The sequence below is a fragment of the Pleurodeles waltl genome, chromosome 4_2 (genome assembly GCF_031143425.1).
Source record: "Pleurodeles waltl isolate 20211129_DDA chromosome 4_2, aPleWal1.hap1.20221129, whole genome shotgun sequence".
Lineage (NCBI taxonomy): Eukaryota > Metazoa > Chordata > Amphibia > Caudata > Salamandridae > Pleurodeles > Pleurodeles waltl.
In genome coordinates, this window is record NC_090443.1 from 686735255 (window position 1) to 686761167 (window position 25913).

A 25913-nucleotide genomic window follows, 5' to 3' on the forward strand; every position below is an offset into this window, starting at 1 on the left:
AGGCGTCATTGATAGAAGAAGCTCTGCAAACCAGTGTTGGCGAGGCCAGGACGGAGCTATTAATATCAGGGTGCACAGCTCTGCCTTCATCTTCGTGAGGACTCTTGGCATCAATGGAATTGGAGGAAAGGCGTAAGCAAAGATGCCTGACCAAGTTATGGAAAACGCATTCCCCCAAGATCCTTTTTGGAGATGCCAGCTTGAGAAGTACTGGCATTTGGCATTCCACTTGCTGGTGAACAGGTCGATTTTGGGAGCACCCCACTGGGAAAAGATGTAATCCACTGTGGACTGGTCCAGCTCCCATTCGTGGCAGCTCAATCTTTGTCTGCTGAGCAAGTCCGCTATCTTGTTCTCTATCCCCGGCAGATGCACTGCTGTGAGTCTGATGCCTTGCTGCGAGGCCCAATTCCAAATTTTTGGGGCTTCCCTGGAGAGGGTGAGAGATCTTGTGCCTCCTTGTTTGCTGAGGTAATACATCGTAGTTGTGTTGTCTGTTCTTATTACTACATCTGATCCCGCTATCTTTGGAAGAAAAACCTGCAAAGCGAGATAAACTGCTCTGAGCTCTAGCAGATTGATGTGCATCACCCTCAACTCTAGTGGCCACTTACCACTTATTGGAAGATCTTGCAAAATGGCTTCCCAGCCCTCCAGAGAGGCGTCTGTAGTGATAGTCCACAGAGCTGGACGATGTAGAAAGGAAAGGCTGACAGACAGATGATGCCTTTGAGACCACCATGTCAGAGCTTTGACTATTGCTGGGGTTATGCTTATCCGATCTTCGAAGCTTCCCGAAATCTGGAGCAATTGAAGGTTGAGTTGCTTCTGTAGTGGTAGCATTTTTAGTCTGCAGAGAGGAACCAGAGGTATGCATGATGACATCAAGCCCAACAAGGATTTGAAAAGGCGAACTGAAACTGAGTTTCTCCCCTGTATTGACTTTGCTAGAGTCAGTAACTTCTGTTGTCTCTTTACTGTGGGACACGCCATGGTGGATTGAGTGTCCAGGTTTGCCCCTAAAAAGGTGATACTGTGTGATGGTAGAGGTTTGGACTTCTCCCAGTTGATGGTGAGGCCTAAACTGTTGAGTAAGGAAACGCACCTTCTTGTTGATCTGCGCGCTCCTGCATAGGTGTTTGCTTTTATCAACCAATTGTCGAGATATGGGAATATCTGGTGTTTTCTCCTCCTGATGACAGCTGCAATTGGCGCTAGGCATTTGGTAAATATCCTGGGAGCTGACTTTAGGCCAAAGGGAGGACACAAAATTGAAAATGGCTTCCGGCTACCAAGAATCTCAGGTACTGTCTGTGGGTTGGGTGGATGGGAATGTGGAAATATGCGTCTAGTGTAGACAGGAAATCTCCCTGGTTCAGTCGCAGGAGGACATCCTGTAGGCTTATCATGCAGAACGACTGCTTTTTTAAGTAGACTTTTAATTCTCTTAGGTCGAGAATCGGCCTCCAGTCCTTCCACTTCTTGCGAATGAGAAAGAACCTGGAATAAAACCCCCTTCCTCACTGTGACAGAGGTACTTTCTCTATAGCTCCTTTGAGGAGCATCTTGTTGATGTTGTCAGAGTCACCAGATCCTGGAGGTCTGCGCACGTTCCCAACATGTCCACCACAAGACAGCTCCAATACTCTGATTAGAATGTCACATAGTCTACGAGAGTCCAAGTGGGGAAAAGGGGATTAGGTAGGGAACAGCTGGGAAGGAGACCTGTAGGAAGCAAAAGGTTAAACAACACAACATCAGAATAAAATCACATTTAGGTTCATAAAAACTCTTTGTTGAATCTAGGGTTCAATGATACTCGGAACATGAAATAACACTCTGTTGAGTCTAGAGTTCAATGATACTCGGAACATGAAATAACACTCTGTTGAGTCTAGAGTTCAATGATACTCGGAACATGAAATAACACTCTGTTGAGTCTAGAGTTCAATGATACTTGGAACATGAAGTAACACTCTGTTGAATCTAGAGTTCTGTGATACTCGGAACATGAAATAACACTTAGACTGAAAGAACATGAATGACCTAGCACTAGACTTTAACTAGGCCTCAAGAACTCTGGATACCTGGAATTAAATCAAGGATGATTAATGCAATGTTTCATAAAAGCTTTTCATAACATGTCACGTAATGTCTAGAAATACAAGAACCTTCTAGACTATATCTTCAGAACAAACACTGCCTTATTTAACATGAGGACTACAGGCTGTCTGAAAACCATCCCTGGAAAACAATTAGAAATATGCTAGGAACTTAATATGCACAAGAATGTCACATTTAGGATTTGTCATCTTCACAAAAGAAATGAGTGCACATTAAATAACATTACACTTCAGAGTTTTTTGTATGGCCATGAAATGATTGCACACACTGTTTCCGATCTGGGAATCAAGTTTTACATGAGGGAAATGAATCGTGCACTCTGCCGATTCCAACTTGAATATGTAAATGTCTTGAAATGATCGTGCAAGCCTTTGCCGATCTGAACACCAAGTCTAACATGTGGGAAATGAATCACGCACACTATCAATTCCAACGGAATATGTAAATGCCATGAAATGATCGCGCAAACCTTTGCCGATCTGAAAACCAAGTTTGTCATGCAAGAAATGAATCGCGCACACAGCCGATTCTAACCAGAGTATATAAATGTCATGAAATGATCGCGCAAGCCTTTGCCGATCCGAACATTAAGGTTGTCATGCAAGAAATGAATCGCGCACACAGCCGATTCTATCCAGAATATGTAAATGCCATGAAATGATCGCGCAAGCCTTTGCCGATCTGAACACCAAGGTTGTCATGCAAGAAATGAATCGCGCACACAGCCGATTCTAACTAGAATATGTAAATGCCATGAAATGATTGCGCAAGCCTTTGCCTATCCGAACATCAGGGTTGTCATGCAAGAAATGAATCGCGCGCACAGCTGATTCTAACAAAAGTATGCAAATGCCATAAAACGATTGCGCAAACCTTTGCCGATCCGAACACCAGGGTTGTCATGCAAGAAATGAATCGAGCGCACAGCCGATTCTAACAAAGTATGCAAATGCCATGAAACGATTGCGCAATCCTTTGCCGACCCGGACACCAGGGTTGTCATGCAAGAAATGAATCGCGCGCACAGCCAATTCTAACAAAAGTATGCAAATGCCATGAAACGATCGCGCAAACCTTTGCCGATCCGAACACCAAGATTAACATCAAAGCAATGCTTTGCGTACTCTGAAAGTTTTCAAGAATAGACCCAAAAATTCAAGAGTCTTTTTGGGGCGGGGTCGGGGGTCCAGTCCGACCACCGTCTTACCACCCTGCTCTAGGATCACCAAGATAATGCTGTGCAGGCCTGGAACTTCAAGGTAGGCCTCCGGAACAGGAGCTCAGGAAATTGCTGCTGCTCTGTACCAGGACCTCTGAATAGTGAGCACGTGGAGCTGGGCTGGCTCCCTTATAGAGTCTAGCCCAGCCCACAGACCACACCCAGTCATGCTGCAGAGAAAACTTCTAGAAGGTCCTAGAAAGGGACCACACCCTAACACACTCAATAAGTCTGCAGCAATACCTTGCAATTGAACAGTTATTGCAAACATCATTAATAGTGTTTTTAAAGGTTAAAGTCTGCAATGCAAAAGGTTAACAAACTGCATATAAACACAATGCATGAATTATGCTCTTGCATAAAGTCTGGGTTTTTGCATTTTCGTCACCCGTAGACCGTGCACTGTCCTGATGTTGACAGATCTCCCTCTTGAGCTGTTCTGGATACCTTGATGGAGTCCTGCGAGGGGGATTGGAGGGGGGTAGTTGGATAAACTCCAGAGTGTGGCCCTGTTTCACTAATTGGAGGACCCACTTGTCCAAATGAGTGTCAAGGAGCTCCCCTTCATCCTGATCACCTTCCGACATGTCAGTGTCCTGAGGTAAAGTAATATTTGGCGTGGCCACATTTGTTAGTGGCAATGAGGTAGGTCTCTGATGTGGAGTGGCAACCCCGGAGATCGGCAACAGAGGAGGTTGCTCCCCTTGAGGAGCAAAACGCCTACTGTAATCAGCCAGCATCACACGGAGGTCAGATAGCAACAAGGCTGGGATGTTTGCCCCTTCCTGATATTGTTGATCTCCTCCATAGTACTGAGGGTCATAAGTTTCATCAAATTTGTCTTCGTCCTGATATTTAATGTTCAATTGAGAGGGGCTATAGGCTGTTCCAAATGGACCCTCGTTGTCTGACTCTTCATCCCCCTCTAACAAGTGAACTGGTATGAGAGGGGTCACCTTACTAGGTGAGGTGTGCTTTGGGGTAAGTCTTTCTTGTTTTTTATGTTGTTTTTCCCTCGTCTACGGTGTCGTCGACGGCGCAGATATAGTCTTCGTCGACGGCGAACGCAAGGAGATCTTGATCGTCGACAGCCTTACCGAAGAGTCTACCATCGACAAGGCCGTGGACGATGGTAAAGCAGACACCGTTGTTACCGCCATCGATGATGATGAGGTGTAGATCTTTGTCAACGATTTCGTCGACGCTGCTCTTGTCAACGGTGGGACACTCGTCATCAATGATGTCGTCGTCACAACTGCCGTCGACGGTGGAACAGTGGAGGTCGTCGCCGACGGTGGAAAAACACTCACCAATGGTTTTGTCGATGATGAGTCTGTCATCAACGGTACATTCTTAGCTGCAGAAGTAGATGAGGGCCTTTTGAAAGGCACAGATGGTGGTACAGAGGATGACTTCTTATGCCTTTCAGAACTTCTGGCATGACCTCTCTCTCCCCTTTCCTGGAAGATTTATGAGGTGAAGTAGAGGGGCTGCGGCCCTTGTAAGACCCTGAGGCAGTCTTTTTGTGGGCTTTTCTTGATTGTTGGGAAGGAGATCTTGTGTCTGATCTCACCCTTTTTGATGACTTTTTGGAAGGTTGAAGAGTCATCACTAACAGAGTCAGAGACTGGATTATCTCTGTACTTAAGTTTCTGCAGCCAAATCAATAATCTGCCTTCTCTATCCTTAAGAGTCTTAGAGGAAAAAGTACGACAAACCTTACAGTCCTTGGCGGAGTGGTCTGGATAGAGGCAGTATATGCAATCCTGATGATGATCTTCAGAATGTAGTCTTTTCTTACCACAGGATTTGCAATTTCTGAATAAACCCTTCTTCTCCTTGTCAGACATGTTGTAGGTGTTAACCCCAATCAGTCAAAACAAATATTTAGCAGAGAAAAAATAGCTTCAAGCTAATCCAAAGGTGTGAAGAAGGAGCAGAGCTCTAAGGAGACTCCCTAGCACAACGTGCTGTAGAAATTCTGAGGTGCTGGAGCTTCTCTCAGGAGGATTCTAGAGGGTGGTGTTGTCTGATTGGTGGATGCTCAAGTTTGGTCCTTTTTCTTAAAATGACTATGATAGACTATTAAATTGAAGAGGCCTAGGGCCCTTGTATTAATATATTTCAACACTGCTTGTGTAATTGTACCGAGGGCTCCCATCTCGACAACGGGGAATGATTCAAGCATGTGAATCTATGAAAGTTCCAATACTGGAGTAATCTGTGTTTATCTTCTGAATCTTCTGGTCTGGAAAGAACATAAAAAAGGGCAAGAAACGACGGATTTAAGCGAAGGGGCTAGATAGGTTTAAAATACCTTTTGCCCTATATTAAGAGGATTTAACAAGTCAATAAGATCAATGACCTTATAAAGGAACTCTATTTGTTCTTCTTTATGGTCATGGAACTCCTTTGTGACGTACAATATTCTTTTGATGTATGGCAAGAGATATTTTATCCCATTCACTTTTCAAAAGCCTTTTCAGTTGGAGGAGGTTCCAATGCTTATTTGGTGTTATCTGCTAGTGTTTGTGATTGTCCATTTTGTCATTTGTTTCGTCCTTTTAGTGATTGAGCTCTGCATACTGCAAAATTTACATACCTTTTAGATTAATCTCTATTTTGTCCAACATCATATTTCATCTTTCTACGGAAGGACAAATGTACATTCGATTAAATTCTTTGTAGAGTGGCTGTTCTGTGGTAATAGTTTTTGGAATTTCAGAGAAAAATAATTTAAACTTTGGAATGAATTTCAAGAAGCTCATAATGTTTCCTACAAAATGCGAAGATACAAATGTGGGTACGAATTTATTAATTTCTGTGGAACTCGTCATCTTTCTTTAACAGACTGTTAGATATATTAACCAACAAATACTCCTGACTGCCTTTGATTGAGTTTCTGGGAAGCCGCTGCCATCTCCTGGTTTTGATTCTGGCCTGGGAGCCTTAAAAAAGTAACATTCTGATTTGTGGAAACTGTGCCACTTACCGAGAAGATTCTTATGTTTAATGCAGTTCACTCTCCATCACTGCTAGCTCCACTACTGAATTTGGTATGTCATTTGTGTTTGCTAATTTATAATGGTCTGCCCAAATATATTCTGAATCGATTTCATAGCCATAGGTATCTTGACTTAATTTCCTTATTTTCTCTTGGTGAATTTCACCATTTTAGCATTTTAAATATAGATTTACAAACTCCAGTGTTTGTGTCCAATTCAGTGTTGGGCTAGGCTGTGTACATTCCTTAGACCCTCACACATCTGCTCTCCCTACTGAATGGATAGATTGTATGAATAATTTATTTCTCCCAGCCAGAAAAGTAACATTGGCGATTCGCAATCTAGATTCCAGATTAAACCTTACTACCAAAAGTCACATTCAGAATCAAACAATTTCTCCCAAGAGATGACCTAAAAAGCTGTGGCTGCCCACAGAAATTGAATAAGATGATACATATGTCAAAAATCTTCCCAAAAGCTGTCTTCCAGCCATCAAAAGTCTCTGATATTCACATCCCAGCTCAGCACTGGAACAAATATACATGCTCACATTGCACCTGTTCGGGGCATCCTGAATTAGCTGGCTATGGAGGAACAAGTTACTTATTTTTGGTAATACTCTTTCTGGTGTACAGGCTAGAAAACCATGGATTTCTTAACTTTAGAATGATTCCCAGGTGCAGACTGGATCCAGAAGGGTTCCATATGGTGGTAGGTGATCTCATGTGACTCAGCATTCACTCCATTTCACCTTGGAAGTGACAGAACTGAGCCGATATTTGTGCCACCCCTATGAGCTGATATCAGTTTCTTTCTTGATTCTGTCCACGCCCTCAGACGCAGACTCCGAAATCCAATCAGAGATTTTTGCCTGCAAATCTCCAAATAGGGAGCTTTTTAGATGGGAAGAGAGAGCCTTCCACAGAATGGGGAGGTGGAAGGGCAGTGAGGCATATACTGTTAAATAGAGTGTCTGCCAGAAAGAGCAATACTGAAGGTAAGTAATGTATTCTTCTGAAGTATACTTCAAGCTATAGATTCCTCATCTTTAGATTAGATACCAAAGCAGCAACTCCAAAGATGGAGGGTCTGTGGAATGGGCAAAAAAGTCCTGCAGGACCCTAAAGATGAAATGCCCTTCCCATCTAATCTGGCTGTCACAGCAGCAGTGCATTACCGACATGTGCAATGGTGCCCATATCACATCCTTTCAAATGTTCAGGACAAGCATTCCATGTACCAACCCAGCAGTCACAGCCTTGGTCCCGTTGGAGTGGGGCATCAATACTTCTGTGGGCTGCTTCATTGACAATGTGTAGCAAACCTTAATGCAGAGGATTATCCGCCATGACAAAGTCCTTTTCTGTACTGGCTTTCTTTGCTGAGACTCCTCCACAAAGAGCTGATTGTCCACTGATGGTGTTTGGAGTGACTGATGTATAAGCACAAAGCTCTTTTGGAATCCCACCATTGAAGTTTCTCCTCTATCAAGGCATGAGGTGGGGCAAAGAATTTTGTGAGGGTAACGGATTACCCAGTGTGAAAAGGAGTCACCATTTTTGGCAAAAAGGCCACCATGGCCATCAAAATCAGTTTGTCTGCAAAAAAGGTGGTTGCTGCAATATGACCTGAAGCTCAATCATGCCGTAGGCTTTAGCCACAGCAATGAGGAAGAACAAGTTACTTAACTTCAGTAACACGTTTTCTAGTGGATACAGTAGCTACCAGTGGATTCCTCACCGTATGAATTCTCCCAATGCACACGCATTCAACGGAAACTTTCTTCCTAGCTCTTAACGTCACAATTGCACGGCTCCGCCCAAGACTCCATTTGACGTAATTGTGGCAATAAGAAGTCCTCGCCGGCGTGCTGATGTCAGTTTCACCATTTTTTACATGGCTTCGAGGCAAACAGGTGAAAACCGACTTCACAAGAACAATATATATATCAATCCAAATACAAATATAAACCACAATATTTGTTTATATAAAAACACCAAAAATGTATATACATATATAATAAAAGAAGTCTTGGTATGACCAAGCAGGCAACGGGCAGACAGGTGGGACTGTGAGGAATCCAAAGGTAGCTACTGTATCCACCAGAAAAAGCGTTACCGAAGGTAAGTAACTTGCTTTTCTGATGGATACAACTACCTGTAGATTCCTCACCTTATGAATAGAATCCCAAAGCAGTACCGCACTCGGAGGTGGGTGCCTGGCTGGTCACACCAAGAAATCCTGCAACACAGAACGTACAAAATGGCCGTACCTCCTAACTTCCAAATCCAAGCAATAATGATTCGCAAAAGTGGGGAGGGAAGCCCAAGTTGCTGCCTTACAAATACCCACAACTAGTACACCTCTAGCCAAGGCCGAAGGGGCAGGCTTAGCCCTCGTGGAATGGGCCCTAATTTCCTCAGGAGGAACCTTCTTTGCCAGTGAATAACAAATCTTTATGCAAAAAATGACCCACCTGGAAAGGGTTCTCTTTTGGACGGCTTTGCCGTTCATCTTGCCCACATATCCAACGAAGAGTTGATCATCAATACAAAAGTCTTTTGTCCTTTCAATGTAAAAACTCAAAGCCCTTCTTGGATCTAGGCGGTTAAGTCTTTCCTCCTCCTTTGAAGGATGGGGAGGAGGGTAAAAGGAAGGCAGCGTTCTAGATTGCCTCATATGCAATGGAGTAACAACCTTTGGAAGGAAAGCCGCCCTGGTTCTCAGCACCACCTTGTCAGAATGAAAGGAGGTAAAAGGAGCTTTCACACTAAGATCCTGGAGCTCACTCACATGTCTAGAAGACGTGATGGCTGTGAGAAAAACTGTTTTTAAAACTAAAAATCTCAATGGGCAAGAATGCATAGGCTCAAACGGTGAACCCATTAAAAAAGTAAGAAAAAAATTAACATCCAACTGAGGGATGAGAAACGCAGTCAGAGGAAACTTGTTAGTCAGGCCTCTCAAACACCTAACAACTATAGGAGACTTACATAAGGAAGGCTGGTCAGGAAGGTACAGAAAGGCAGGCAGCGCTGATAAATAACCCTTCATAGTCGCAACTGCACAACCCTTCTGTGCCAAGGAAACGGCAAAAAGCAAAACATCAGACAAATGGGCCCTTAAGGGATCAATTTGCCTCTCTCCACACCAAGTATCAAATTTTGCCCATCTGTTGGCATAGACAGTTTTGGTGGAGTGTCGCCTGGCCGATAAGATAACATCCACCACTTCTGGAGGGAGAGAAAAACAAACTCAGATTGCCCCATTCAATCTCCAGGCATGTAGGTGCAGGCTCCGGAGGTGGGGGTGTAAAACCTGCCCCTGCAACTGCGAGAGGAAGTCTGCCCTGTGAGGGAGACTGAGCTGAGGGCACAGTGAGAGTTGGAAAAGGTCTGAGTGCCACACCCTCCTTGGCCAATCCAGAGCTATTAAAATGACTTGGGCCCGATCTTGACGAATCGTCCTCAGAACCCGAGGAATCAAGGGTATAGGGGGAAACGCGTAAAGTAACTGGTCGTACCAAGACATCTGAAACGCGTTCCCCAATGCTCCTTGCACCGGATACTGGAAGCTGCAGAACGACGGGCAGTGCGCGTTCTCCCTAGTGGCAAACAGGTCTATCTGTGGAAAACCCCACATCCAGAAGATGTGAAGAACCAGGTCTGGATGGAGACGCCACTCGTGATAGGCCAAGAAATGCCGACTGAGACTGTCCGCATGTACATTGAGAACCCCGTGCAGATGTTTTGCTACTATGCAAATCCGATGGTCCTGAGCCCAGGACCAGAGCAGCAGAGCATCTCTGCAGAGAAGGTACGACCCTACTCCTCCCTGCTTGTTGATGTACCACATCACGGTAGTGTTGTCCGTCAAGACTTGAACTGACTGACCGCGAAGGGACGGGAGGAAGGCCTTGAGAGCCAGACGTATCGCCCATAATTCTAAAAGATTGATGTGAAACATCTGTTCCACTGGAGACCAACGACCTTTGATCTCCAGGTCCCCCAGATGAGCTCCCCACCCTAGAATGGAAGCATCCATTATGACCGTGGCCACCGGAGCTAGTAGACAAAACGGCCTTCCTTGGGAAAGGTTGCCGTCCACAGCCCACCATAGTAGATCCGTTGCAGCATCTCTGGAGATGGTTATCGACTCTTCGAGATCCCCTTTGTGTTGAAACCACTGCTTGTGGAGGCAACATTGGAGAGCCATCATGTGCCAACGTGCATGAGTGACCAACAGAATGCAAGAAGCCAACAGGCCGAGCAGATGTAGGACCTTGAGGACCGGAACAACCGTTTCCGTTTTGAAACATTGGAATCAACGCCTGAATGTCCTGAATCCGCTGAGGCAGAGGATAGGTCCGATTTAATGTGGTATCAAGTACTACCCCTATGAACAGGAGGCGCTGAGAGGGCTCCAGGTGAGACTTGGGTAAGTTTACCGTAAAACCTGCGTTGAACAACAACTGTGTTGCCATTTGCAAGTGATGCAGCACAACCTCTGGGGACTTGGCTTTTATTAGCCAATCGTCCAGGAAGGGAATACAGATATTCCCTTCCTTCTGAGGTCCGCTGCAACCACCGCCATCACCTTCGTGAAGTCCCAAGGTGCGGAAGACCAAAAGGAAGGACCCCAAACTGGTAGTGTTGTGACCCTACGACGAACCGAAGATACTTCCTGTGCGACTTCAGAATGGGGATATGAAAATAAGCATCCTGCAAGTCGACAGACACCATCCAATCTTCCTTGTTCAACACCAGAAGTACCTGTACTAGAGTCAGCATTTTGAATTTCTCCTGTTTGAGGAATAAATTCAAAATCCTCAGGTCCAGGATAGGCCTCAATCGACCATCCTTCTTGAGAATCAGGAAATATCTTGAATAACATCCCTGACACCTTTCTTGCTCTGGAATCAACTCCACTGCACCCTTTAACAAAAGGACTTTCACCTCCTGCTGAATCAACAGGAAATGATCTTCCGAACAAAAGGAATGACGGTGAGGGATGAGCGGGGGGAATTCCCGAAAAGGAAGGGCATAACATTTCCCCACAATATTTAGTACCCAAGAGTCTGATGTGACTAGCTCCCACTCGTGGAGAAAATGAAATATCCTGCCCCCTCTGGGAGAAGCATGACCCAAGATGGATAGAAAAGTATGTCTGCTTTCCTTGTTGGGTTCCGGCAGAGGAAAAGGATGAGGCAGGATGTTGCTCTGCAGCTCCTCATGTTCTAACCCTCCCTCGTCCTCTAAAGGACCTATAGAGAGCGTTGGCAGGCTGTTGAGTATTGGACTGTGGCCTACCATGAAAAGAAGATCCATGGCCAAATCCCCTAAATCTCCGAAAGGATCTAAAGGGTATGGATGCTGAAGCCTGTAACCCCAAAGATCTTGCAGTAGCCCTGCTGTCTTTAAAGCGGAGTCAGCCTTGGACCCAAACAACTTTTTGCCATCAAACGGAAGGTCCTACAAAGTTGTTTGAACGTCTGTGGAAAAGCCAGATGACCTAAGCCACGCATGCCTCCTGGTCGCCACCGAAGTGCCCATTGCCCTGGCCACTGAATCCGCTGTATCCAGGCCTTACTGGATAATCTAGACGCCGCTTGAGTGTCCAAAAGGAGCTCATCAAACTGCCCCTGAACATCCTGAGGCAAGCTCGGCACCACAGCTCTTGCCGTGTCCATCACAGCATGAACATACCTCCCCAGCACACAGGTAGCATTGACTGATTTCAGGGCCATACTACATGAGGAGAAACCTTTCTTGGCTGCTTGCTCCATTCTTCTAGACTCCCTGTACAATGGAGTAGCAGAAAACAAGCCAGGTGCAGATCGGGCAGCACAAGAAGCCTGATCCACCAAGCTCTCAGGAGTCAGATGTTGAGATAAAAATTGAGGATCCCCAGGAGCAACCCTGTACCTCCTAACCACAGCCCTGGAAAATGCTGGATCTGTGACAGATTTTCTCCAAATGTCTAAAATGGGCTCAGTAAGGGCATCATTAAAAGGGAGTAGGGGCTCCGCAGAAGTAGAGTAAGGATGCAACACCTCCGTCACGATGTTTGTCTTCACTACCGATGCTGGTAACAGAAGTTCCAAGAATTCAGCAGCCTTCCTTAGAACAGTGTGATAGGATGCTGCCTCCTCTGTAAGTTCACCCAGGGATGAAAGATCCCACTCAGTGGAGGTATCCAGTCCACTTGCAGAGTCCAGACCCTAAAACTCCCCATTGGGCTCAGGAATCTCTCCTTCCTCCAACAGCTGTTGCTGATATTTCTGCTCCTCCAAGAGCCTCAAGGCTCTCTTCCTTGATCTCAATCTGGCCTCCAATCTTGGCGTCGACAGAGTTAGTTGACGTCGACGACAACGGTTTTCAGGCAGATGGACGTGGTAGAGGAGATGGTGGAGATACACTGCGTCCCGACCCGGATCCATCCTGTGCCGGCATCGACTCCATCAGCGCCGTCGATAACATCATCTGAGGCGACGTCATTGGTGCCGAACCAGCACTCTCAGCCAGATAGAAGGGTACAAATGGAGCCAGTTTGTACGGCGCCAGCGTACCCAAAGAGAACGCTAATGGACCCGTGGGACCAGCTGGTGCCCCAGCAGGGGCCATAGCCTTGTTGAAAATGCTAAACATAGCTTTAAGGAAAGCTGCTGGATCTGCTCCTGGAGTGGGGAAGGCAGGAAACCTCTGCTCATCTTGATGCGATTGGGTCGGATCCGAAACTTGCACCACCGGCTCCTGAGCCAACACGGGTGAAAAGTGAGTCGGACCTTAATCAGTGACGGCACCGGAGAAGCCTGTGGACTCTGAGGCCGGGGAGTGATCGTTGGACTGACCTCCCACGCAGTACACCGTCATCTCGAAGGGAACCGAAACCGGTCTCTGGAAGAACGGCATTGAGAATCGGGCAGGCGCCGCTTCTTATGAGATCTCGAAGACTTGTGAGAAGAAGAGTCCCTCGCCTTAGATCTTCGATGACCCTTGTGTCCCCTCTTAACTTTTGCTAAGAAGAGCTTAGTCTCTCTTTCTTTTAAGGCCTTCGGGTTTATCCTCTGGCAGGATACGCACCCCTCCACGTCGTGGTCCAAACTTAGGCACCACAAGCAGTCTTCATGAGGATCTGTGACTGACATTCGACCCCCGCACTCTTGACGGGTTTAAACCTAATTTCTTGGTGGAGCCATTGTAACTAGCACAACAAGACACCTTCGACACAGTAGCTGTTCGAGAGCCAGATAAAACCATCAGCGTCGAAGGCGCGGAAAAAAGGGAACTGACGTCAGCACGCCGTAAAGGACTTCTTATTGCCACAATGACGTCAGACGGAGTCGCATGCGGAGCTGTGCAATTGTGATGTCCTCGTCGACGTGAAGAGCTGGGAAGAAAGTTTCCATCGAATGCTGGCACATTGGGAGAATTCATAAGGTTAGGAATCCACAGGTAGTTGTATCCATCAGAAACCAGTTTTCAAAGTAAGCAGACACGAGCAACTGTGCATTGGCTCAAACAGAGAGCACACGATGAAGGGCAGGACCAAATTGATATCTCACTGCAACATCACAAAGGGTTCTGGAGCAAATCTGTGTCAAACCTTTTAAAAACCTCATCACAAAAGGCGATTCAAACAAGGACGGATGGTCCAGCAAATGCAAAAAGGCTGAATGGGCCTACGGATAAGTTTTAATAGTGCCCACTGCAAGTCCTTGCTGGCCCAAACCATTAAAAAGTCAGAAAGTTTAGCCGGCAATGGATTTGTGTTCTAGGCTTCACAAGAGGACACAAATTTATCTCAGCACTCTGCATAAATAAGTTTTGCAGAAGTTTGCCATGCAACAGGGACCTCAGGAGGTGTTACTGCTCAACCTCCATGTATGAATGTGTAGCTTGAGCTGCGCTGGGTGCATAACCCGTTCCTGCTGGTGCGACAGGAGATCCTCCCAAAATGGTAGCCTGTTCGATGGCCATATGCTCATGCCCAGAAGTTCTGGACACCCCACTCTCCTGGCTCAGTCAGGAGCCACTAGGATAACGTGGGCCCGGATATTCTTGAACTTGTTCAGCACTCTGGGCAAAAGAGGCAGGAGTGTAAATGTGTACAAGAGTTCTGTCCTCCTCTGTAACCTAAATGCATATCCTAGAGAGTCTTCTTGCAAACTTCAGCATACAAACATTGTGACACTGCATTCTCGAAAGTGGCAGAGACATATAACCAGGGTTCTCCCTATTATTGGAATGTTCCCTGCACTACCTCAGGATGTAATGTCCATTTAAGATGCAACAGGTGCAGTTTGCTATGGATGTCTGCCCTGGTGTTCAAAGATCCATCCTGATAGCTCATGACCAGGGATATGCAGTGATGGTCCAGACAACTTCAGAAGCAAAGATCCTCTTGGCCCAGGACACTGTAGCTCATTTCGCCTTGCTGTTTAGAACCACATGGTGGTGGTATTGTCTCAAAAACCTGTGCCAGCCACCCATTGGTGGATGGTAAGAAGGCCTTTCAACATGAGGAAGATGTCCCTCAAATCTAAAAGACTGAAGTGGAGTTCGGTTTTTGCTGAAGACTACAGACCTCTGGTCTCCACCTCTCTCAGATAACCACTCCAATCCAGCAGTGTTGCATCTGCCACCACTGTTAACTATGGGTGGGGAAGGGAGAGGGATTTGCCACTGATGATTCAAGTAGCCTCCTGCTGAAGATCTTTGTCCCTCTCCTCCAAAACCTGGGCAGAATCAGACAGGTGCCCTTGGTGCTAGGCCCATTGAGACTTCAGGTTCCACTGCCCACTACAGAGCCTGCAATTGCCATCTGGCACAGTTGACAAACAGTATGCAGGAGGCCAACTGGCCAAGAAGAATCAGAGCCAGTCCCACTAACATCCACGACTAAGACTGGGATCACAGCTGAACGTCCTGGACTCGTTGCAACAGAGGGAATGCCTTCAATGACACCATATCCAGGATGGCTTGCATGAAAATGAAGCCTCTCCAAAGGAGTCAGGTGTGACTTTGGCACATTAATCGTGAACCCCAGAGAAGACGATTTGCTGTCATCTGGAGGTGGTCTATGACTGTAGTGAGCCCGCCTTTAACAGTCAGTCGTCGAGGTAGGGGAACCGCTATCCCTGACCTCTGAAGTTGTGACGAGACCACAGCCATCACTTTTGTGAACAATTGATGGGCACTGGAAAGGCTGCAGGGGAACATTCAAACTGGAAATGGTGGTAACGTACCCTGCACCGCATTAAATGTCTGTGCAGGTGAAGAATAGGTATATGACACAACGCATCCTGCAGTTCCAGGGCTACCATCAAGTCACCTGGACTTAGGGAAAACAGCACCTGGGCATCTTAAATTTTCTTTCCCCAAGAAGGCTTCCAGGGGGTGAATATCTAAAATAGAACAAAGGCTTCCATCTTTGGCACCAGGAAATACCAGGAATAAATTGATGAGGGCCTATCATCTGAACAATTTCAGGAGCAGGCACAGGTCCACACTCCTGCTCGAAGTTGAGACTTGTGCGGTTTCTTACAGTGTTCAGTGACATACAGCTATGATTCATGTTCTCATATGGCCTTTGAGTTCATGAGGGGGCATTACTCACATGACTTGGAGTTGTATCCTGAGCCCAGACACCAACTGTATACCTTGTGGGGGGCCTGTCATGGATGTCTCTTTGTGACAGCCCTGCATGGCTCAAATACTGTAGACTCCAGAGAGGACATATTTCCCTTGTACACAGGTTCTAGGGAGCCCTGGATCCTTGTCTGAAGGTGCAGGACAAAAAGAACTAATGTCTGCGCACACATATGGTACCTATATTATCTCAATTCCATCACTTCTAGGGTGGAACGAAGTCAACGCAGAGCCACACAACACCACCTACTGGCACGTAGGAGCGCTGCTATGTAAAGCTTCTGGACCCAGTCTGATATCAAAGGATTATTCTAAAGGTGAGGAATTACTTGGGTTCTTTTCCTAATAAAGAGTCAATCAAAAAAATAGCGCTATATCTAATGCCTACTATAAAAATACAGCAATCAGGAGCATCATTCCCATAGTCGAAGACGGAGTTGCTTGGACACAGTTTGTGCATCGGTGAGGCCAACAGATCCTGTAACTGACCAGCAACACAGAGTCCCCTCATGTCCCCAGTAGATGTGAATTAGACGCTGTGGTGCCTCTGAGCAACATACTGGCCAGTAAAATCCTATTGGATTGTGAGAGAAAATTCCTCATTTAAGATGGAGTCGTCAAAGATGAGCAGATTCCCCCACAAAATCGAGTGAGGCTTGCTAGACTTGGCAAGGTCAATGTTCTACGTTGTGTCTCTCCATCCTATGCTCCAAGAGCTTTTCTGCTGGTTATATACTGTCCCTTATCCTGATACAAGTGAACATGCTACAACAAATAAATTAATAAAATGGGAATATGGTTACCCCTTTTCGATGCCACACCGGATAAGAGTTCCCTAACCCCCGAGAGGTAAGTATTAACAGATCTATGCAGAGAAAGGATAAAAGAATAGGTAGCTCAGATATGGGCTATACAGATTTAAAAGAGGACAACATGCCTGAAAGGTGTTACAAAGGAAATATGAGTTCCGTCACTATTTCGAATTCCATATCACAAAATACACAACAGGCAATTAATTATATTTGTGGGGAGTCATTGTAAGCTAACCTGTTGCAGAAAAAATGGATTGAAATAAAAACACTAGCAGAAAAAAATGCGAAAAAGTCTAAAAAACATTATTTTTCCTTAGTAAAATTTATAGTCGATATATATTCTCGGATCTGCCGAGCTATGTAAACTCTTCTAAACATAACAGGCCTCAGGCCAGGTGACTGGGCCACTGTCTTATCAGTAACAAATGTCCTTATGAATAGTACGGCCCCCAGGTGTACAGAAGGTCCTTCTTTCTCACGTAGAAGAGGCAGGGTTAAACAGAGGTAAGCCTGGTGCTGCCCTCTACGCACGCCATGGAAACCCGTTGCTGGGTGCAAGTGCTTAGTAACCCTGCTGGCTGACAGCAATTGCTAACTCATTACTGGGCTCACTCGTTTAGTCACTTCTTGCTGAACAAAGTGGCATGGCAACCACTAGCCACAGGCCCGTCTCGCAAGAATTCAGCGCAGAAACTGTTAGTGAATCATACATTAGTATGCTGTGCGCTATCTGCATATACACTTCTGGGTGAGAAAGCATTGCACTAGCCGTGTCACGTCACTATGAAAATATGCAGACAACAAATACTGTGATACCAAACAGGCTTAGTCCTAGGAAGCACTAAGTATGGGTAATTAGTAAGCCACCCGTGCCGTACATTTTATGTGATCATCTCTAATATATGAATTACACAATGAATGCCACAGAGGAATTCCTCAGGAGGTGTAAAAAACTCGTCACAAAGATCACAAAGAAACAACAAAAATAAAAACAACCATTGGCAAAATCAATAGGTGTGACAGTTACATTTATATTGCAAGAATGTGTCATACAATTAAAAAGAGAAAATAAAGAAAACAGTAAGCAAAAAAGGGTGCTTCCTAGTAAGCCAGGCTGATGTACTTCGGCAGGTAAAGGAAGTCTTTTTTTTTTTGTGCACGACAGGAAGATGTGTTTTTCACTGTCAAAGAAAATACACTATTGGCTTTAAATTACCATGATCTGAAGACAATAGTTTAAACACAAACAGATCAGTAAAGCATACAATAAGGATAAAGACTTGTAAGAAAAAACATTGGCCCAAATTTGGCCTACCAGTCTGACACTGACGTTCAGTTCTTTTTAGGCGGATGTGCACCTATGACCCGGGCAAATGACATCATTCACAGCTAGAAAGAGGTGGTGGTTGAAGTGGACTGACCCATGGACCTATGACAGTTGAAAAGACCACTGGATGAAGAGGCTGACCCGAATCCTCTTCACATACGTATATTTGAATGGGTTTTCTTTTATCTATATTTGTTTATTAGGTGAGCGTGGCAAACAGCTAAAGCCAGGACAGTAAAATAAGAGGTCACATGGAGACCATCTTTAGCTGCAGACAAATGTATGTCAGTGAATGACAGTTTCTCCTGTGAATGTGCCAAATGTGACACTTTCAACTACACAATCACTGATGATGGCTCAGAAAAACGTTATTTTCCTTACGTACTCTGTACATCATATCATTTATATATTTATTTAGGTCAATGGAGAAGCTAAATCTGTCTGTAGCTAGACCGTAAAAGAAAAAAAAAGAATAATATATTGATGATTATTCAAAACAAGCTTGCAGAGTCCGTCCTGGTATTAGACTACTGTTGTAATGTATACTATTGCTTACAAGATCCATTGCTGGAGATTGTGTGAAGTCCTAAGCAAGTAAGCATTACATCACTTTCGTAACTTCACGATGGACTCTTCATGTCACCTTCATAAGTATTTTTTAGTAAGAATGCGAGGCGAATAGAAAGAGTAAAAGACAAATGGATAGATTATGGCTTGTGATGGGAGAGAGACATTTCGTACTGTACTTACAAGAGACAATCCAAGGTCTAATGCAGGTTATTATTGTTGTAGAAATGCTTTGACTCTGGGATGGTTCATGTGTTTTCTCCAATATGTCCCAAATATCGACATTGCCGTCCTCTTTGCCAATGAAGAAAACTCCTGCTCTTGATAAAGACCAGTGTCCAGATGTGCATCTTTTTTGAGAGGAACATGATCGAAGAACGGGTCCAGTCTAAAATTATCACAAAAGTCATGGTAAGCAGGTTTGATTTCAAAGACAACTGCACTGCAACATAGAAGAAAGAGACTGACTAACTTATCAGTAACAAAAGATCTCCTCTGTTGGAATATTTCATGATTTGCATATTCAGCTACCTATGTACATTTAGAAACCACTACCGATGAATTTCCGAAGACAGCTCAAGTTACAATATTTGAATATAATGTTTAGGGCCACAGGTACAAAAGGTTTTAGCAGTTGCAAACGGAGAATCGGCCTATTTGTGTCCACTAAAAAGCCTTTTTACTTGTACTATTCCCATTTTGCGAGTCTAACTATTAGAAATGGGGGGCCAGATGTAGCAACTTTGCAAATTGCGAGTTGCAATTTGCGAGTCCCTGCGACTCACAATTTGCAACTCGCAATTTGCAATGCAGAACGGTGTCTCAGACACTGTCTGCGAGTCGCTATGGGGTCGCAATGACCCACCTCATTAATATTAATATTAATATTATTAATGAGGTGGGTCGCAAATTGTGGCCCCATAGCGAGTCTAGGCACTCGCAAACATGGAGGCCTGCTGTAGTCAGCAGACCTCCATGTTCGTGACTGCTTTTAAATAAAGCATTTTTTTTTTTTTTCAAGTGTAGCCCGTTTTCCTTAAAGGAAAACGAGCTGCACTTAAAAAAAAAACGAAACCTTTAGTTTCGGTATTTTTTCAGGGCAGGGAGTGGTCCCTTGGACCACTCCCTGGCCTGAAAAAATATTTGTGGGTCCATTCACAAAGTGGAAGGGACCCCTTCCAATTTGCGAGTGGGTTACCATCCACTTCAAGTGGATGGTAACTGCGACTCCATTTGCGACCGAATATGCGGTTGCAAATGGAATTGCATTCCACTCCGAATCGCAAATAGGAAGGGAACACCCCTTCCTATTTGCGATTCTGAAATGCATATTGCGAGTCGGTCCCGACTCGCAATATGCATTCCTGAATAGCAAAGAGGCTTTGTGGCGCAAACCCTTTGCTACATCTGGCCCGGGGTCTCTGGTTGGCAGTCAGTTTGCACTCTGTCCAAGCAGGGACCCTCACTCTAGAGAGGGTAAGGGAGATACACAGCTCAGATAACCCCTGCTCACCACCTTCGTAGCCTGGCACAAGTAGTCAGGTTTATCTCAGAGGCAATATGTAAAGTATTTGTATAAACACACACAGTAACAAAGTGAAAACACCACAAAAAGGCTCCACACCAGTTTCGAAAAATAGCCAATATTTATCTAAGTAAAATAAGACCAAAATGACAAAAATCCAACATACACAAGCAAAGACATGAATTTTTAAAATAAAAAGAGTCTTAATCCATAGAAATCAATATATGCGTTATTTTAGCACAAAGTACCCGGTGGGCGTCAAAAATAAAGTCGCAAGGGCGACGGTGCATCAGAAAAGCAAGCAATGCATCGATTCCTTCCTCACAAGTGAGGCTGTGCGTCAATTCTTTACTCGCACAGGAGGCCTGCGACTATTCTTATCTCTCAAGAGAGGCTGAGCATCAATTCCAGGTGCGGAGCCTCAGGTCCATGTGGGGATGTTGAAGACTTTGATGCCCAGGATCCATGCGTGTAAATGTCTGACGCGCTGTGCGAAGAGTCCACAGTAAGAACAATCCCTGTGTCATTTCTCCAGCCGCAAGGCAGGTGCTGCATCGAATATTCAGCCACGGGACAGGCCGTGTGTCGGTTTTTCTAACGCACACACATCTGTGCGTGGATTTTCCCCGGCAGGTTGCCAGCTTATACTTCTAAGGGCCCAGGGACTGGATTTGGCAACACTTAGCAAGTTAAGACTCCCAGCAGAAAAGCCCCGGCACTGGCAGATGATGTCCCTTAAACTTCAGAACAGGGGGCAAGCTCAATCCAAGCCCTTGGAGAAACTTCACAAGCAGGATTTTAGAAAGCAAAGTACAATCCTCGCCCTCTTAAGGCAGAAGCAGCAGCAGTAGGCCAGCACACCAAAGCAACAGGCAGAGTGGCAGGTCCTCCGCAAGCATCACGCTCTTCTTCTTGGCAGAGGTTCCTCTTGATCCAGAAGTAATCTGAAAATCTGGGGTTTTGGATCCACTACTTATACTCAATTTCTGCCTTTGAAGTAGCAATACTTCAAAGGCAAGTCTCTGTTGTTCACAAGATCCTGCCTTTCCCAGGCCTGGCCCAAGACACGCTCCAGGGGGTTGGAGACTGCATTGTGTGAGGACAGGCACAGCCCTTTCAGGTGTAAGTGTCAGCTCCTCCCTCCCAACTCTAGCCCAGGAGACTCATCAAGATATGCAGGCTACAACCCAGCTCCCTTTGTGTCACTGTCTAGAGGGAATTCACAACAGCCCAATTGTCATTCTGACCCAGACATGGAATACACCAGGAAGACAGAGGCACAGAATGGTTAAATAAGACAATGCCCACTTTCTAAAAGTGGCTTATCAAACAGACAATCTAAAAACCAACTTTCAGAGACCCCAAACTCCAATGGGAAACTACACTTAAAAGACATTTAAAGGTAGCGTCTATGTTAACCTATGAGAGACATAGGCCTTTCAATAGTGAAAAACAAATTTGGCTGTATTTCACTAGCAGTATATGTAAAACACATCAGAACATGTCCTACCTTTTAAATACACTGCACCCTGCCCATGGGGCTACCTAGGGCCTACCTTAGGGGTGACTTACATGTAGTAAAACAGAAGTTTTGGGCCTGGCAAGTGGGTGCATTTTGTCACCAGGTCGAACTGGCAGTTTAAAACTGCACACACAGACACTGCAGTCACAGGTTTGAGACATGTTACAGGGCTACTCGTGGATGGCCCAATCAGTGCTGCAGGCCTACTAGTAGCATTTTATTTACAGGGCCTGGGCACCTCTACCTGCACTTTACTAGGGACTTATTAGTAAATCAAATATGCCAATCGAGGATAACCAATCACCAATACAATTTAGACAAAGAACACTTGCACTTTAGCACTGGTTAGCAGTGGTAAAGTGCCCAGAGAATCAAAACCAGCCAAAACGAACTGCAGCACAGGGTACAAAAACAGGAGGTCTGAAGCAAAGAGTACAGGGAAACCACGCCAAGAGCTGCCAGGTCTAACAGTAACAGCCTACCAACTTGCAAAATAGGGTTTGCAATTCAGTATTAGGAAGGGGCAAGTTAAAGGCATCCCTTCCTAATAATGACTCGCAGTGGTATGTGTGAATGTTTTGCGACTGGAATGTGGTCATGAAACATTCATATTTTACAGACTCCTTGAAGGACGTGGTAACCTATTTGCAAACAGGAAGGGGTCGCCAAGGGACACCTTGTCCTTTGTGAATGTGGGTGCCAACATTTTTCAAGAGCAGACAGTTGTCCCACAGTCCACTACATACTCTTAGAAAATTAAAAGAAAACTTTGCATTTTAAAAAAACGCCTTTCCTTTGAGAAAAACAGGCTGCATTAAAAAAAAGGCCACCATCCCTGTGATATCAGTCATTCCTAATGGGATGCAATTGCGACCTCTCTCGTGAATATTGATGAGACAGGTCCATTTGCGACCCACTGGGAATCGCTAAATGTGTCTGAGACACATTTGTACATCGTATGGTGTGACTTCGTAATTGAGAGTCGCAAAAGAAAAAGTTACTTACGTTTGGTAACGCATCTGGTAGGGAAAATATCTAGCTGCAGATTCCTTTCTTTGAATTTCCAAGGCGCTAGACTGGATCCGGAAGATTTTTGCATGAGCAGCACCCCTGCACGTCGTCGTGGGGCTTTGTTCGGTTCTGTACATTGTTAATGGCATGACAATGCAGTCACCAATATAGGAGTCACCCAGGCGCATGGATGTCAGTTACTTTTCATGACTTTCCATGCCAGAAGCGCAGAGCCATAAAGTGAACTGATGAACATGTGTCCAGACTAGGCCCCTGAAAAAGGAGCAACCCTAGCCCTAGACATCTGTTTCAAGAGTGAGGAGGCATCGGTGGGTCTGTAAGGAATCTGCAGCTAGATATTGTCTCTACCACATAATGTGTTACCGAAGGTAAGAAGGGCTGCAAACAAACTTTCTATACTAAAAAGTCATGCAGGAGCAAACGGACAAAATGCCTGCCCCGGCAGACCCTACTGTCCAGGCAGTAGTGTTTTGCAAATGTGTGCAGGGACACCCACACTGCTGCCTGTCAGACGTCCAGGACCGGGACTCCACGAGCCAGCTCCTTGGTTGCAGCTCTTCCCCTAGTGCAATGGGCCCATAAATCCTCAGGAGCCCGCTTTTTAGCTAGGGCGTAGCAAATCTTGATTCAGAACACGACCTAGTGTGAAATGGTTTGTTTCTGTACTGCCAGACATTTTTTAGCTCCATCGTAGCCCACAAAGAGCTGGTTGTCCACCTGGAACTCTTGTGCAGTCAAAGTAGAACGATAACGTTCTTTTTGGGTCCAGACGGTAGTGTTGCTCTTCTTTAGAGAGATGTGGAGAAGTGTAAAAGGTGAGCAGGATGACAGACTGTCACAAATGAAATGGGGTCACCACTTTTAGCAGTAAAGAGGCCCTGCTGCAAAGAACCACTTTGTACGGGAACACAGAGACATAAGGAGGCTTGGATGACAAAGCCTGCAGCTCACTCACCCTCCAGGCAGATGTTATTGCCACGAGGAAGGCTTTCTTGATAGTAAGCAGCCAGAGAGGACAATTGTTCAGCGGCTCAAAGGGAGCACACAAGATAAATGAGAACAAGATTTAAGACCCACTCAGGCATGATAAAGTACGAAGGGGTAAACATATGTACAAGCCCTTTGAGAAACCTATTTACAATAGGAGACTTGAATAAAGAGGGTTGGTCAGGTAGCAGAGTGCCCACAGCAAAGCCCTAATGACACATGTAGGAATGAAGAGAAGAATATCAGAAAGAGAGGAAGAAAGAGGGCGTTAAATGACTTTTCTGTACAATATTTTATAAATATTTGCCATTCGCAGGCATATACCTTTTTGGTGGAGGAACGCCTGACTGCCAGAATAAAGTTACAGACTTCGGAAGGAAGGTTAAAAGCTATCAACTGTTGCCGCTCAATCTCCAGGAGGCAAAGAGTTGACAGGCTCAGGTGGAGAACCCTCCCCTGCTGCTGTGACGGAAGATCCTCTCAAAGGGGCAGCCTGATCGGAGGATCGATTCCCATTTTCATAAGCTCAGGATACCACACTCTCCATGCCCAGTCCGGAGGCACAAGAATGGCTTGGGCCTGGTCATTCCTGATCTTCTTGAGAGCTCTAAACAGAGGTGGTATGGGCAGAAAGGCATACAGGAGGCCTAAACTCCACTCAAGACGAAAAGCGTCTCCAAGCGATAGCCGCCTTGGAAACACCAACGTGCAAAACTGCTGACATTGAGCATTCTCTACGGAGTATCTACAGATCTAACCAAGGCTCTCCACACTGCTGAAAGAGTCTTTGCACCACCTCTGAATTGACATGCCATTCATGACAGCTGAATATGTCTGCTTTGGCATTCAGAGAACCTGCCACGTGTTGAACCACCCGGGTTATGCCCTGCTGTTACAGCCACGTCCAGAGACAGAGGGCCTCTTAATAAAGGGTCCATGACCCCACCCTCACCCTCACCTGTTTGTTGCAGAACCACATGGCAGTGGGGTTGTTCATAAACACCTGCACTAACTTTCGCTTGACAGAGGGAAAAAATGCCTTCAAAGCTAGCCCGATCGCACGGAGCTCCAGTAAGTTGATGTGGAGTCCGGATTCCGCAGGAAACCAGAGTTCTCTAATCTCCACCTCTCTCAGATGGCCACCACATCCCAGGGGTGACGCATATGTCACTACTGCCAGAGCTGGATGGGGAAGGGAGAGAAGTCTGCCTTTGGCCCAATCGCAGGTCATCAGTCACCCCTGCAGGTCTTTTGCAGTTTCCTCTGAGATCTGGACCATGTCGGAGAGATTTCCTTCATGCTGCGTCCACTGGCACGTCAGATCCCACTGCAGAGGCCGCAGATGCCATCAGGCATGATTTACCAGCAGGATACAGGGGGCCATGAGGCCCAGCAGACTCAGAGTCATCCTCACTGAAATACAGAATAGAGGCTGAAACATCAGTATCATAACCTGAATATCCTGGACTCGCTGCTCGGGAGGATAAGCCAGAAACTGCACTGTGCCCAGAATAGCTCAGATGATAGAGATTGACTGAGAAGGAGTTAGGTGTGACTTTGGCAAGTTTACAGTGAAGCCCAGTGAATGCAGGAGGTCCGCCGGACCCTGAAGGTGAGAAACGACGGCGTGGAGGCAAGCCTACCTTCAACAGCCAGTCATTGAGATAAGAGTAGACTGACAGCCCTAATCTTCGCAGATGAGCTGCAACCTCCTCCATCGACTTGAGGAACACCTGAGGGCTGCTGTAAGACCAAAAGGGACCACAGTAAATTGAAAGTGCTTGTGGCCTACCTTGATCCCTGGGTAATGTCTGTAGGCAGGCAAGATGGGGATGTGGAAATACGCATCTTGGAAGTTCAGCATTACTAGCCAGTCTCCTTGGTCTATGGCAGATACGACCAGAGCCAAAGTGAGCATCTTGAACTCCTCCTTTCTGAGGAAGAGATTGACAGTTTGGAGGTCTAGAATCGGGTGAAGCCCCTTGTTCTTTTTGGGAATCAGAATATAATGGGAATAACAACCACTGTCTATTTCTGATAACAGAACCCTCTTTATAGCTCCCTTTGCCAAGAGAGCCATAACTTCCTTGGGAGCAATGGCAGATGATACTCCGCCAGCTGTTCTTGTGCTGGCGGTATAGGA

General features: G+C 45.6%; 1 protein-coding gene across 2 annotated transcripts in view; it reads right to left on the reverse strand.

Annotated features, from left to right (window-relative positions):
* Window positions 1–25913, reverse strand: part of DNAI3 (dynein axonemal intermediate chain 3) — a 623392-nt gene that overhangs the window by 115008 nt on the left and 482471 nt on the right. For both annotated transcript variants that reach the window (XM_069232274.1, XM_069232273.1), the window contains exon 20: window positions 18888–19092. In XM_069232274.1, the coding sequence (XP_069088375.1) occupies window positions 18888–19092 (205 nt within the window). The remainder of the gene's footprint in view (window positions 1–18887; window positions 19093–25913) is intronic.